The sequence below is a fragment of the Mixophyes fleayi genome, chromosome 1, assembly GCF_038048845.1.
Source record: "Mixophyes fleayi isolate aMixFle1 chromosome 1, aMixFle1.hap1, whole genome shotgun sequence".
NCBI classification, from domain to species: domain Eukaryota; kingdom Metazoa; phylum Chordata; class Amphibia; order Anura; family Limnodynastidae; genus Mixophyes; species Mixophyes fleayi.
The window spans coordinates 165123919-165138548 of record NC_134402.1 but is presented as its reverse complement, the minus strand read 5'-3'; the positions used below and the strand labels follow the sequence as shown (position 1 = coordinate 165138548).

The 14630-nt window shown below is 40.0% G+C and overlaps 1 protein-coding gene across 3 annotated transcripts in view; it reads right to left on the bottom strand.

The window, feature by feature from the left end:
* The window catches only part of WDFY3 (WD repeat and FYVE domain containing 3), a 209299-nt gene that overhangs the window by 61186 nt on the left and 133483 nt on the right, over positions 1 to 14630 (bottom strand). For all 3 annotated transcript variants that reach the window (XM_075203228.1, XM_075203237.1, XM_075203247.1), the window contains 9 exons: positions 13973 to 14125; positions 8661 to 8734; positions 7710 to 7871; positions 7521 to 7615; positions 6620 to 6740; positions 5970 to 6187; positions 5000 to 5235; positions 3835 to 3969; positions 1397 to 1576 (listed from right to left, as the gene is read on the bottom strand). In XM_075203228.1, coding sequence (XP_075059329.1) covers positions 1397 to 1576; positions 3835 to 3969; positions 5000 to 5235; positions 5970 to 6187; positions 6620 to 6740; positions 7521 to 7615; positions 7710 to 7871; positions 8661 to 8734; positions 13973 to 14125 — 1374 coding nt within the window. The remainder of the gene's footprint in view (positions 1 to 1396; positions 1577 to 3834; positions 3970 to 4999; positions 5236 to 5969; positions 6188 to 6619; positions 6741 to 7520; positions 7616 to 7709; positions 7872 to 8660; positions 8735 to 13972; positions 14126 to 14630) is intronic.

The window sequence follows — 14630 nt, the reverse complement described above, 5'->3', positions numbered from 1 at the left end:
CAGACCATTTTTGTTGCAATCAAGGTTAGTTGTATATTAGGTCTTAGATAGGACAAATAATACCATAACAAGAGATAGCTAAGAATGAGTGTTAGAAAAAGAGAGTTTGGTGAAACTGAAAAATGACTCAAACTCCAATCATTGAGCTGTTTCAAGAATAATAAACACCTGAACAATAAACATCTGATATTTCCCCATGTCACAATAGCTGTTTACTATCTCTTAGTTGCCAATACTATTTGCTTGGCTGAATCCAGTCAACCCTGGATTAAACTAGGACTATATTTTGTGCTTTATCTCTTAAAAAATGTAAGACGTGCTCGAACAAACAAATTCCACACAAAACCAGGGTCTGACACCAATAAAGTGACAGCTCTGTCAAATAAAGACACAACTGTGTAAGACGGACAACAGGCAGCTAGTGCAAGATGGCTACACTTGCTTTCCTGCATATTGCCAAGTATCCCTAAAGTCCCAGATTTTAACTCTATTCCATTTGATTTTGTCCCCATTTTTCAATATTGCTCAATAGTTCAATATAATTTATATTACTGTCTTCACATGTATAATTTTTAACCAATTATAACTAGTGACTAGCTACATAAATCATGTGTCTATTTATTTGAATACTAAGTATTTGTACTTTATATTCAAGGTTACCCACAGTTTGTTCTCGCCTAAAAAATACTGTACCTAGGCCAGTGGAAAAGTACTGCAGAGTATACTGGCACTATATAAATAAAGGATAATACAAATAATAAGAATAAATCTTAGTTCATGTCAGTCTGTGGGAATCTGTGTGCAGGTGTAAGTGTGTGATATTAATTCCAAAAATATTAAGGTTCTTTCCCATTTTCACCAACTTTGCACTATTTAATAACAAACAAATACAGTGCACTAACATCAGTTATCATACAGACACCAACTTAATAACATTTACTGTATTTTTACACCTCCAGTCAGGTCAATGACCAGGTGTGCAATATTTAATTTATTTATTATTGTTTATTTATATAGCACCACCCTATTAAGCAGCACTCTCACATCAGGCTCTTACTAGCCATTAAAGCCGCACCAAGATCCTCTTTGTCCCAATTTTTTGGCATTTCAGTATTAGGAAGTACACTGTAACATAGTGATCATTGTGAGAAAAGTTGTAGGGACTTAAAATGACCTAAGTATTATTTCTGAGTCTGCAGTGAACTCCATTAGTTAGATGTGTGTTCTGGACTCTTCATATCCTTATCAAACACAGATCTAATGTCTAGGACGTCTCACCTTGCATGCATACTGCCATGAATATAATCAGCCAGGCTTATCAATCCTGCCTATGAGTGACCATACACATAGCTAGTGTGACAGAAATGGAAATAAATGTAGAAGAATGGCTTGTTACCATTTCAGAGTATGGTCGAATGTTAAAGGGGAACACGGAGGCTGCCAGGGCACACAGAAACTCAGGGCTGATCCACATTGGGGTGAGATCCGGGACATTGTGGTACAGATAACGGAAGAACTGCATCAATGTAACTGGATATTCCCGGAGCCAGGAGCCCTCTTCCTCAGACTGCCAGGGCTGTGTCCAAAGAGAAGAAATCGGGATTAAGAAAATATTAGCAATCAGATACATCCAAATATTGTAAAACAAAATGATGTTTCCTGAAAATATCATAAAATACCTCTAATTGCAGTTATAAAGTGAGAAATAGGTCATATACAATGCCCTATATCCATTTTACAATCTTAGTATTTATGGACTGGGAGCTGCCATTATGCCTTTTAAAGTGGGGAGCACGGAGATGTAAGTTTGCAGCAAAGAATGCTTCGAGGTCAGTGTTTTCTGTAAAGCATGTACTTATTTTAGTCAGAATTTGATGAACAGTAGAAACCTTATCCATTTTGTCAATTTCATGAACACTAGGAATATGACCTGTGTTAGACAATTACAAAAAACCGTAATAGGTAATGCAATTAACCTGGACATACATTTATGATATATTTTTACTAAAAACAGAAATATTGTGCACTATTAGCATTTCATTTTGCCATTTGATCCTTAAACTAATCATTAAACTCTGAAATTTAATTGTTCAGCTAAAAAACGTAAACAAAAAAATTATTGATAGTGTTAACCTGACTGACATTTCACTTGAGCTTTGTTGAAAAGCAAATTATTACCTCCCCGCTCCAGTACAAAAAGCTGTAATCCCTGCTATATCTTAGGACAGTGTTGTGATGGGAAATATGGGTCAAAAATCTGAAAAAGCAATCACATCAGCAGCTCTGACACGACTGGCCCTGCCCCCCTGCGGATCCTCCAATCCGCACTCTGTCCCAGCGGTGTTAGAAAAGCTCCTCCCTCCTAACATACTAACCTGTTGCAGAGATGGAGCGGCATATTTACAGAAGTATATACATCCCATTTATTGCATGTATATTATTCAGCTTAATAACACAGCAAGTAAACACATTATTTAACATGGATATATAATATATGTTAGGTTGTGCCAAACATTAATAGGATCTGGGGATAATTTGGCTTTCACCATATATTTCCTTTAATAAACAGTCAGTTAAAGAAATGTGTATTTTGTTCTAACCTAATTATTGCTATGTATACCATGATATAGTGAACATTGTAAATAACATAAATAGCCTACATCAGAAACAGTTAACATGTGAAAGAGATCATGATTCACTGCTCAATGTATTCTGCCTCTGGCAACATTTCCTGGTTATTAACACTGCGTCCTGGAGGACAGAATGATTGCTGGAAGGCATTGAGAAACGGCTTCTTTAACAACCAAGCAGAATTAGTCTTGGCTGTGCCTTATAGACTGACAGATCTTCCAGTTCTTATGCTTTGCGGGGATTAAGTACATTAGGATAATGCTACGGTGTGCTGGGTCTCTGCTAATACTGCTTTATGATATGAGCTCACTGGTTATCTAGAGGTGAATATAAAGCACTATAAGCAGAGAGGCAGCACAAAGTAGCAATACCCTAATGCAGGGATTACAGTATGTAGAGAAGATTCAAGGCAATACCCTATTATTTGCACCTGAGCTTAAACTGTACTTTACATAGATTCTGACTGAAGGTTCTTCAGTGGCAAAGGGTTATTGTGTGTCAGGTTTTTAACACACACAACCAGGACCTAAAACACAGGCCACAAACACAGACGTACATTCTAACCTCACAGTTTATATGTTTCCATTTTATGTCTGAGAAGCTTCCACTTTTGCATTAATAATTATATGTTCATTGGCTCTTTCGCAGATATACCAACTGTTCATAAAGAGGCTTAGGCTGGACACTGGTGTTTATTATGTTGGAACAGAAGCTATTTTGGATAAGATTTCCCACTGGAAATTTGTTGCCAAATTCCTTTTCCCTAATATTGTCAAAAATAGCAATACTTGTCAGGTTTGATTTATCAAATGGTGATAAAAAAAACAACCATTTTGATTTGTCAAAATAGCTTTAAAAACACACTATTAAAACTTTGTCAGCACTTAATGATGATAGTGTTTGCTGTATCTATAATATGCAGATGGTACGCATACCAAAGAAAAAAAATAGCAATTATTGTAATGATATAGGACTGTAACGGAACAATCAGAGGTTCTTGCATACCCTTCAAATTAAAAGGATTCTGTAACAAAAGCCTGTTAGGATGGATGGAATAATAATTTGTATGTATACAGTAATAAATAATAAAAAATTATTTCTTCTGATTGATGGGAAAAATACACACTATGGCCCACTTTACAATACAGTGTTTTGCATTGTATACTTACATATGTTGATATTTTGACATTACATGCCACTTACTGAATTAAGCATTGTCCTGAGCATGCCCAGCAGCAGTAAGGCAGCTTCTGTGCACACATTGTGGATGGAGGAGAACACATTTCCACTGGATGCAGGAACTCCAAAGATAAAAGTCCAGATGGAGTCCAAATCAAACTAAGGAAGAAACACATTGTCTTACATTTGTGGCACCTGCAACAGTGTCAAGGGCCTAGAATCTGAACCCTCCAGCAAGCAATTTCTTTTAACCATAAGCCATCTGGCACCAGAGGCAGAGTCTGTTTTTGTGCCTTGCTTCTCAACAGCTTGCATTTATTGTACGAAAAAGTACCACATTCAGCTGGGGGGAAAAGGTATCAGACTAAATCCTACCAAACCAGAGATAGCAGGAAAACTGTATTTTTGCAATTACAATAAACAATATGCAATCTATAACTATAGCAATAAGCATAGGTCAACTTGCACTATGTGCACTTGTATAATAAAGTTGTTACAAACGAAAAACGGCCATGTTGTACTTAATGCATAGATATTATAAAAGGCTATTTACCTGAGCAAATAATATTTGCATTTTTTCATAATATCGAAATTTGACATAAACAAATGTGTTGGTAAAGTGTTTTACTTAGAATCATTGTGGTGGGCACATATACCTTATGAGGGTTTAACAGGATAGTAACTTGATCTATTGACAAGAGTAATTGGTTGAATGATCTCTTCTACATAAAAAGAGGTCTTTAGACATGTATATCTTGAAATAAAACTTTTCTCTTTTATAATTTATACAAGAAGTCATGTGATTGGGAGCATAAAAAAATGGGGGAATTAAAATGAATGCATTCTGAAATTTCCCACTACATATAGCCGTAGCAAATATAACTTATTCACTTTGACAAATATAATTGAATATAAGGGAAATTAAAACCTACTTATTTTATGAAACAATGGGCAATAGTATAACAAATTCTTTGAATAGGAACAGGCATGAGGTCATCTAAGAAGCATACAATTTGTTATGCAGTCTGCTACAGGAAGATTATCAACCTAAGCAGGATGCCGATTTACTAGAGTATCGCTCATGTAAGCCATTTACTTTATAGAGCTGTGAAAGCCTGCAAAACACTATTCAGGTACACACTTCTACTCTTAAGACAAACACGTACATGCCTTACTGGCTAATTCCTACCTGGCAACCCCGGTTACTTCGGTTGCTGATGACAGGTGCACTGACCTGCAAGTTCTCAGGCAGTTCAGTGACCGGTTGCTGCAGGAAAAGTGCCATGAGCAGAAAATAAAGTGCAGGTACATTAGTGTGCTTGGGGAGAAGGGACTGAAGAACCGGAAAGCCGGGAAAATGACATGCATCGCGGTTAATCTCCCTGAGAGTGGACCTGCCTCCGGCACTCCTTCCCACGTTGAAGCCTGCAAGAGAAATCATTTTAGTTTTAAATGACCAAGCCAGATTACGTCAAAACAAACTTTGTTAAAGTGTCTCTTATAAAATAATTTTGCTTCAACAAGTTTTTCAAAAATACTAATTAATAACAGATGAGACATTTGATTACTAATGTGAACCACGGCTTTGCACAAGTAACCAATTTCTGAAGCACTAAACAACAACAGCCCTGATTTTGCACACACTAAAGACGCTTGGTCAAGCCTTGACTATGCCCAAAAAGCAGATTGGGGTTTGGACTCATTTTTCAATTGGGAAGTTTGGCAGGTATGAATTTTATAGAATATCTGGGAGACATGAACGAACATATAGTAAACTGCCCAAATCAATGATTCCAAGAATGACAAACAAAAAGCAAAAATCTAATTGGGTGCCAAGGACTGGGTTAGCAAGTTATAGTTGTTGACAGATCACAACCACCACGTCCCCCTTTTAAATCTGTCACTCTGCTAGTAATGCCTGTCTGCCTCCAAAATATATAATGTTGATGGCATCCAGCATCTGTTCAACAAACAAGTTACACTTTACAATACTCTAATAAATTAATTTCCTTTAACGGGTTTTCACATCTATGTAGACTAGGAAAAAAATATGGCACAGAACGTCTATTTTATATCAAACATATGAGAACATATAAAGAGAAGGAGGACACAAGTTTGTCTCCATCACTGCCTAGAATTAATATTTGCAAGAGATTTACCTAGCACAGTGCCAATCTTATTGGTCAAGACGGAGTCCGTTTGGTCCAGCCAGCCTCCTCCACTCACTCCTTCTTTGAACTTAATGAGGATAGACTGGTTGCTCAATAGTACCACCAGAATCCTCATGGCTGCAGTGACTGTTGTGGAGTGTAGATGTTCTTCCATGAACATGATGACCCAATCAAATCCAAGAGTCTTTACTAGTTCTTCACAGGCTCTTGACAAGAGAAGAGATACAAGCATTAGCAACTCTTATCAAGGTTACCACACACACTCATCATAAACAGAGCTTGCATCTTTCCACTTTAATAAAATACCTCCATATCTATTTCTCTATCTATCATTAATTATGAAGCAGATAAAGGAAGCAGGTTTTGGTGGGGATGCAGGTCTAAATTAGTAGCTTCTCTATTTTGCGTGTGTACTACACGAATATAAATGCTTATGGAAAGAATCATCATTTGTCATATCAGATCACAGAATGATTAGGGTTAATTATAATGAAAATTCACTGGGGGTAAGTGATTTTAATTAACATATTCTAATACAACTATTTTGCTTTTTTTGTCAGAAGCCAAATCCACAAGAACATATGAAGCTTGTATTGGCTGGTCAATGTATTGCCTATCGTGCATCCCATAATACTTACTGTAGATTTACCGTAGTCTTTTCCTTTGTAGTATACAGCAGTTTAAGTAACATATCCAACAGTCTGTTTCTTAGGAGAATAAGATTAGCAGAAACAAGTCCTCCAAAGTCATCTTCAGCTCCTTATGGGAGAGGGACACACGAATGAAAAAGATATTGTACCGAATTATAAATAAATAAAACCGCATTTTATTCCATATGGGCGAGGTGCATCATAGAAAAAAATTGGAGCACAAGCGAGAAACCCCCATAACTGCGGACAAGCAGTGATATAAAAAAAGAACCTTCCCCAGATATTAATGGAGCAGTGTAAAGTAAACACTATAATGCAAACAATACTTCTCTAAAAAGGAATAATGAGACTAAATTAATATCTGAAAATCCTCTATTTTAATACTTATAGTACAAACATACAGATAAAATATATTTCATATTTTTATGAATGGTCATACTAGAAGTATTAAAATAGAGTATAGCTCAGCTATGACTCTAGTCTCATTGTCTCTTTTTAGAAGAGAAGTATTGTTTGCATTAATGTGTTTGTTTATTTTATGGTGCTCACTTAACCTCTATTAGAAAAGGCTATTTCTACCAGTGCAGTGTTTTCTATACTATTTTATCTTGCACAGGGTTAGCATCTGCCCTGTTTAGACGGCTGCAGGTAATAAAGGGAACAATAAGGATTGTATATTGTTTCTTTTGGTGCTTGGAAATAGTATTTTATACTCCCCCAGATGTTTTATTGTCCCATTTAGTTATAGAACCACAAGTACCAGGCTGATCATCAGCAATAACACTGGCTTAGGATAGTGTAGTAGTGGCAACTGAAAGTTGTCTTGGATTATTTTTTTCCCAAAATAAAACACCAATGTAAAAATGAAAATAAAAAATAAAACAGTTACCTTGTTCTACCTTCTCTTCATTATTTACTTCCATAATGACAAACTTCTCACACACCGCAAATGTAGGTAGTGTGGACGAGATGAACTGGCCAAACCTTGACAGGCAGAAAGGGAAATAATATCTCAACAAAAGAGAAAGCAGAGTCTAGAAAGGATTTGTGTTTTTTAGGTTTTGATCAAAAGTATTACCGGAGCAGGTCATTGTTGTTGGGGAAGCCTTGCAAAAGATAGCTCAAGACGTTACTGATGGCAGATATGGTGGGCTGGGAGAGGGACATGTCTCGCAGAGTCAACAACAGTTTGGGTATTAGCTGGAACTCTCTCATGAGCTTGGAGTTCTTTGCTGCTTCACTACAACAAGTACACAAACATTATAAAACATAAAATGGCAAAAGTATTTTTGTGTCAAGTATTGCTTGATAGTTCACATAATACAATTCGATGATAGAATAAAAACTGTAATTACTGTTCCCTCTAAGCTGAAAATATATATGATTAATGTACCCCTTACTGTGCATTATAAGTCATTGAAGAGTTCCGTGACCTTATAAGCTTTTATACCAACTTATCCTAATGAACACTGAATTGATTACATAAGAACTCAGGGTTTTTAATAGACGACATCAGAACTCCCATTTACATGAGTATACATATATTAGCATCACTTGTGTATTCTAGTATTTGAGCAGGGTGGCACTGAATCTGAATAACATATTTTCAAGAGCCCAATAAGTAAGCATTAAACTTTAAAATAGTTATTTGCTGATCACACAGCTTAGAGTTTAGCTTGTCATACAGTCAATTTCTTCATTACATGTCTATCGCCATTTTGAAAATGTACACCTCTTAAAATGTATGGCCAAAGTAAAAGTTTACCCCCACTTATATAAATGTATATGCAACAAAGAATTTACCAGCTGCCCCTTGTATCACTTCCATGCACCTATACAATCCATTCCATGTTTCCAGTTACAGATATGAACACATCGTACAACTGAACATTCGAACACCTGATATAATATGCAATAGTTTTGGCTCCCAAAAATCAATTTCATAGACCAAAAATTAACAACAGAATTTAAGCATGTTTCACTAATGAAAAAGCTTATTACATTTTGGGAATGTCACTTAGAGTCCTACCTGGATTCTGTAAGAAGCTCAATGAAGTGCTCAAACAATGAAAGATGAAGCTCGTATGGTGCATGTAGCCAGACCTAAGAAGCATAAAAGTTAAAAATAGGACATATATATTCAAATAAATTACATTCAAATATATTCAAATAAATTACAAAAAAAAAACCAAACAGGATTTTTATACTCCCGATAAATCCTTTTCTCTGATTCCATCTGGGGGACACTGCTACCATGGGGTTGTAGTTGGGGAGTGAGGGAGTTGGCAGTTAACTAGTTAACTTGTTACTTGTGACCAGCTGACAGACCCCTCCTTTCTGCAACCTGCCTGTAGCTCCTCAGTGTAATTCTAAAGCCCCAAGGAAGGGGAGAAACACAACCAAAGACCAAACAGCAGAAGGGAGGGAACACAGTGTCCCCCAGGTGGAATCAGAGAAAAGGATTTATCGGGAGTATAAAAATCCAGTTCTCTCTTTCATCCTTCTGGGGGACACTGTTACTGCAGGAACTTACAAAAGCAGCCCCCACCCCCCCCCCCCCCACCCCCAAGGGAGGGACCGCTCTGATTGCCCGGCCTGTAAAAACACTACTGCCAAAGAGTTAGCGTCAGAAGACGAAAACACATCGAACTGGTAGAATTTGGTAAATGTGTGTACAGAGGACCAGGTAGCCGCTCGGCCTAGCTGTTTTGGGGAGATCCCATTCTGCGCGTTCCAAGAAGCTCCCATTAATGGGGTGGAATGGGCAGTAATGCGACTTGGCACAGATCTGTTCACACTGATGTAAGCATACTTAATTGTTGATATGAGCCATCTAGAAATGCTCTGCTTGGAAGCAGGCCATCCCCGTTTATGGGGATCATATAGTAGAAAAAGAGAATCTGAATGTCCAATGCTTGCAGTTCGATGAATATATATGCGTAATGCCCTGACCACATCCAAAACCTCCATCTGGTTATCTCCAGGAGTAGAAGGTTCCTGAAACAGTGAAACCCTGAAAAAACCTTAGGTTGAAAGGATGGAACAGTACAGAGGACAGTCCTATATCATGGAAAATAAGATATGGTTCCCTGCATGACAGAGCTCCAAGTTCCGACACTCCACGAGCTGAGGCAATTGCTAACAGAAAAACCACATTCCATGTTAAGAACTTCAGATCCATTGACTGTAAAGGGAGGAGACTCAAGCATTGAAAGTACCAAATTAAGGTCCCATGGAGCAGTGGGTGGTACATAGGGAGGCTGAATGTGCAACACCCCCTGAAGAAAAGTCCTTATGTTTGGCATGTCTGCAAACTGCAACTGAATAGACCGATAAGGCCAACGCCTGAACCTTCAAGGAACCCAACCGGTGGCCCATTTCAACACCATGCTGTTGGAAAGCCATAAGACGAGGTAGATTAAGAGTCGCAGTCTCTACACTCACACCACTGAATGTAGGTTTTTCAAATCCTGTCGTAGATACAAGCAGAAACAGGTTTCCTGGCCCGCAAAAGAGAGTGTTCACCACCCTGGAAGAGAACCCTTTTGACCTCCAGAGACTGGCTTCAACAGCCATGCCGTTAAAGCCATCCGAGGTAGGTCATGGTGTCGAAATGGTCCCTGAAGTAGAAGGTTGTCGCGAAGAGGTAACCGACACCCCTGACCGACCTCCATGGACACAATGTCTGCGAACCAGACCCTACGTGGCCATTCGGGCGCCACTTGTATTACTGGCCGCCCTCCCTGCCTGACCCTCCTGAGAATGCGTGGAAGAACTGGGATTGGGGAAATAAGTATCCCAACATGAACTCCCAGCGCACTGTCATGACATTTACATCCACCGCCAGGGATCCCTGGCCCTTGAGCAGAACCTGGGAACCTGACAGTTGTGTCTCCACATCATGAGGTCCAGGTCTGGAAAACCCCACCTGCGAACAAGCATCTGGAAGACCTCCGGATGGAGACACGATTCTCCTGTCAATACTGTGTGTTGACTTGGAAAGTCTGCTTCCCAGTTTAGCATGCCTGGGATGAACACTGCCGAAAGCGATGGAACGATTAGTTCCGGCCATTCCAGGATCTGAGTTGCCACCTGCCCTGCCCTGGCACTCTTGGTTCCCCCGTTTGTTGACGTATGCCACTGCCGTGGCATTGTCAGATTGGAGGCGAACTGGGAATCCTTGAAGAAGTGCATGAGCCCCCCATAGCACCATTAACATAGCTTTCAACTCCAGAATGTTTATCGGAAGTGAAGCATCCGATAGTGACCAAAGGCCCTGGAGGCGAAGATGAAGGGTCACTGCCCCCCAGCCCTGAAAACTGGTCTGTCGTGACAATTATCCAGGACTCTGGAGCAAACGACCTGCCTACTATCAAATGGTCCCAAACCCTCCACCAGTAAAGGGACAACCGGGTCTCCTAAGATAGACAGACAGGCTGGGAGTCCAATCTGAGGTGAGACCCTGACTACTTCTTTAGAAGATCCCACTGAAACCACCTGGAGTGGAATCTTCCATAAGGGATAGTCTCAAATGTCGAGGCCATCTTCCCTAGGAGTTTCATGCAGAGGAGCATGGAGGGACTGCGTTGTGACAAGACCCAGGTCGTCAAGATTTGATTGGATTGAGCTTAGTCCTTGGGAAGGAACACCTTCTGTACCCTTGTTTCCATGATGAGACCCAAAAATGTCATCCTTAGGCAAGGGATTAACTGAGACTTGCTTAATTTAAAATCCAGCTGTGAGACTCTAACACCCTGATTGCAAGATTTAGATGAGCACTCAACAGATGAGCAGATGCCCCCTTGAAGAGAAGATCGTCCAGGTAGCGCACTATTCTGACCCCCCTGGAACGAAGACAGCTGGCCATCACCGACATGACCTTTGTGAAAACTCTTGGTGCTGACGACATGCCAAATGGAAGTGCCCTGAACTGGTAGTGGGAGGCTCCTATCGTGAAATTAAGTGGGGACTGATGTCCTTCCCATATGGAGATGTGCAAGTAGGCATCCCGAATATCTATGGACACCAGGAATTCTTCTGGTTCCAGGCCATTTATTACTGACCTGAAGAGATTCCATGCGAAATCCACTCGCAGATGTAAATTTAGGGAATTTAGATTTAGAATTGGGTGAAAGGAACCATCCGGTTTTGTGACCAAGAACAGGTTTGAGTAGAATCCCTGGCGTCTCTGCACTTCCGAAACTGCACAAATGACCCCTGCGGAAAGAAGAGAAGCGACGCAGTCCAACATTGCTTGTTTCCTTATGGGATCTAACGGTAAGGAGGTGGGAAAGAAAAGACCCGGGGCCTGACCCACTAGACTGATGGATTCATGTAATTATGACAAGGGGCTACATGATCAATCTGGGGAGGGTGCTATCCACTGTTCCCTGAATAACTGTAGACGCCCTCCTACTCCCATAGCCGCGAGGAGGAGGATGATGCGAGTTAGGCTGCAGGTTTATCCTACAGCTTGGGAGCAGTACACCTTGCTGAGAAAGAGGACCTTCCTTTTGAGAATTCCACTGGAGCTAAAGGATCTTCCCCTGCTCGCCTCACCTCTATTGGATGAGTTCCCCCGAAAGGGTTGGCGAAACGAACTGAACCTGGGTACCCAAGACTTTAGTACATTTACTGGAAGGAATGTGCTTTTCCCCCCAGTCGCCTGAGAAATGATATTATCCAGTTCAGGCCAGAAGGTTTTGACTCTGCCTCGGCTTCCTAGGATCTAAGCCATAGGGTCCGTCTCGCTGCCACCGCTGATCCAGACGCAGCTGAAGACATTGAGGCTGCATTTTGAGCTGCCTCATATAAATGGCCTGATGCCTCCTTAAGTTGCAGAGCAAGGGGAAGAAGGTCGGAATCCTGAAGTGTTGCCGCGAGCTGGTCAGCCCAAGACTCCATTGCCATGGCAACCCGGTAGGTCTAAAAGAAGCTCCTGTAGCTACATGTATGGATTTTAAAAATTCTTCCACTTTTCTGTCAGTAGCGTCCTGAAGGGAAGCTGACAGTGGTGTGATGCGCCATTCGTGCTACCGGAGTGTTATTTTGAGCAAGCAAAGTATTTTGCTTTTGGTGCTTTCCCGTCATTATAAAAGGAAAAAACAATCACAGATATAGAATATACAGAGACAGTTAGCAATTATACAACACAAGAAACAAAGGTTATAAAAGATACTATCTAATATCTGACTATCAGTCAATGTATGTTGCTATATGTTGTATGCTATTGTTTTGTGCCCCAGCCAACTCTGTGATGCAGCGAATTCCTCTTGAATATGCTGTTATTCAACAAGGCGATATTCTCCTGTCAATACTGTGTGTTGACTTAGAAAGTCTGCTTCCCAGTTTAGCATGCCTGGGATGAACACTGCCGAAAGCGATGGAACGATTAGTTCCGGCCATTCCAGGATCTGAGTTGCCATCTGCCTTGCCCTAGCACTCTTGGTTCCCCCTGTATAACAGAATGTATATTAGTAATATATAAAGTGGTACTTAGTCTTCCAAAACTAGTACAAATCTGCAGCAGGAGAGGAGTCTCGGTCAGCAGTGAAGCAGAAGTTGGGGAGTGTACTGCGTACTTTTCCGGGCAGATCTCGGCGCCTTAGGCGATACCATAGCACCCTCTTCTGTGGGGAGGGGGGGGGGGGAGCTCTAAAATCCAGCTCCACTCCGCTGTGCTTCAACCATCTCTCTCCGAATCGCGCCACTCCATACCCGAAGTTAGCGCCGGTCATCAGGTACCACCAAGTGTGACCACAGCTAATGAAGCCAGCTATCCCACTTTCCATATCCAAGCTCTCACCCTCTTACACAAACTGCTGCCTTTTTTAATTTATTCTTTATACAGTGCGCCGATTCTAATCGCACACTAAGCAGGCTGTGATATATTCTATCTTGAAAAAAAAAAAAAATACCTTACAAATCTACACCAGCAGTTAAGCAGTAAGCCCAACTCCTTGGGTCTGTCAGCAGGTCACAAGTTAACTAGTTAACTGCCAACTCCCTCACTCCCCAACTACAACCCCATGGTAGCAGTGTCCCCCAGAAGGATGAAAGAGAAAGCTTTTTAAAGTCTCCACTTTATTTATTATAGAAATATTCATTACCAAACGTGAATTTGTACTGTGATACATGGCCACGTGAGCACATTCCACATTCACAATTACTGTGCATCATATGCACTGAATAAAAACTGTTAGATTCTAAGAGGTTTATTAAAAAGTCTGTTTATGTTAACATCAAAACAATTTAATTCTACAACTTACTCACCATTGACATTAAACTAGTTAGTGACTTCTGTTACTGAAATGTTACCACGATACGACACAGGAAACATACCTCAAAGTCACACAGCAGGTCCTGGAAAGCCGTGGAGTTGGGTATAATGGACGTCTCGTGGCCACTGTCCACTGTTCCCACCAAAGAAAACGTGAGATGCAAAATGTGGCTGTTAAGCAGCCCTCTCTTCTTCTTCAGCAACATAGCTAGCAGCTAGGGGAAAGACAAAAAAATAACAAAGGTATTAAAAAGGGAGATGTGACACAGATATGACGGGCATGTTGGTTTTTTTACATTTACGGTACCTATCTCTAAAACAAATTAAACAAGCAACATCAAACTTTATAGAAAACGAACTCCTCAGATTGGAATATAGTAAACCAATCAAATAATTGTTTATGCTTTTTTGTTTTTTTAAAATAAGCATCTGATAAGTTTACATTACATCAGCACAGTTTCAATATATATTTGTTGCTAGACAATTCTTATAGTTTTGTGGTATTTTTACAGGTGAAGCTTTTTACAGGTGTACTTTCAATTTAGACAAAGATTTTTGTCTATACACATTAGAAGTATGCACACACATACAATTTATATACACTGCCTACAGTATATTATTAGCAATATACCTGGCAAGTAAACATTTTGTAAATGGATTTCTAGACAAGCAAAAAGCTGTTAAACCATAACAGCTAGAACTGTAAATCTTACATAAGAG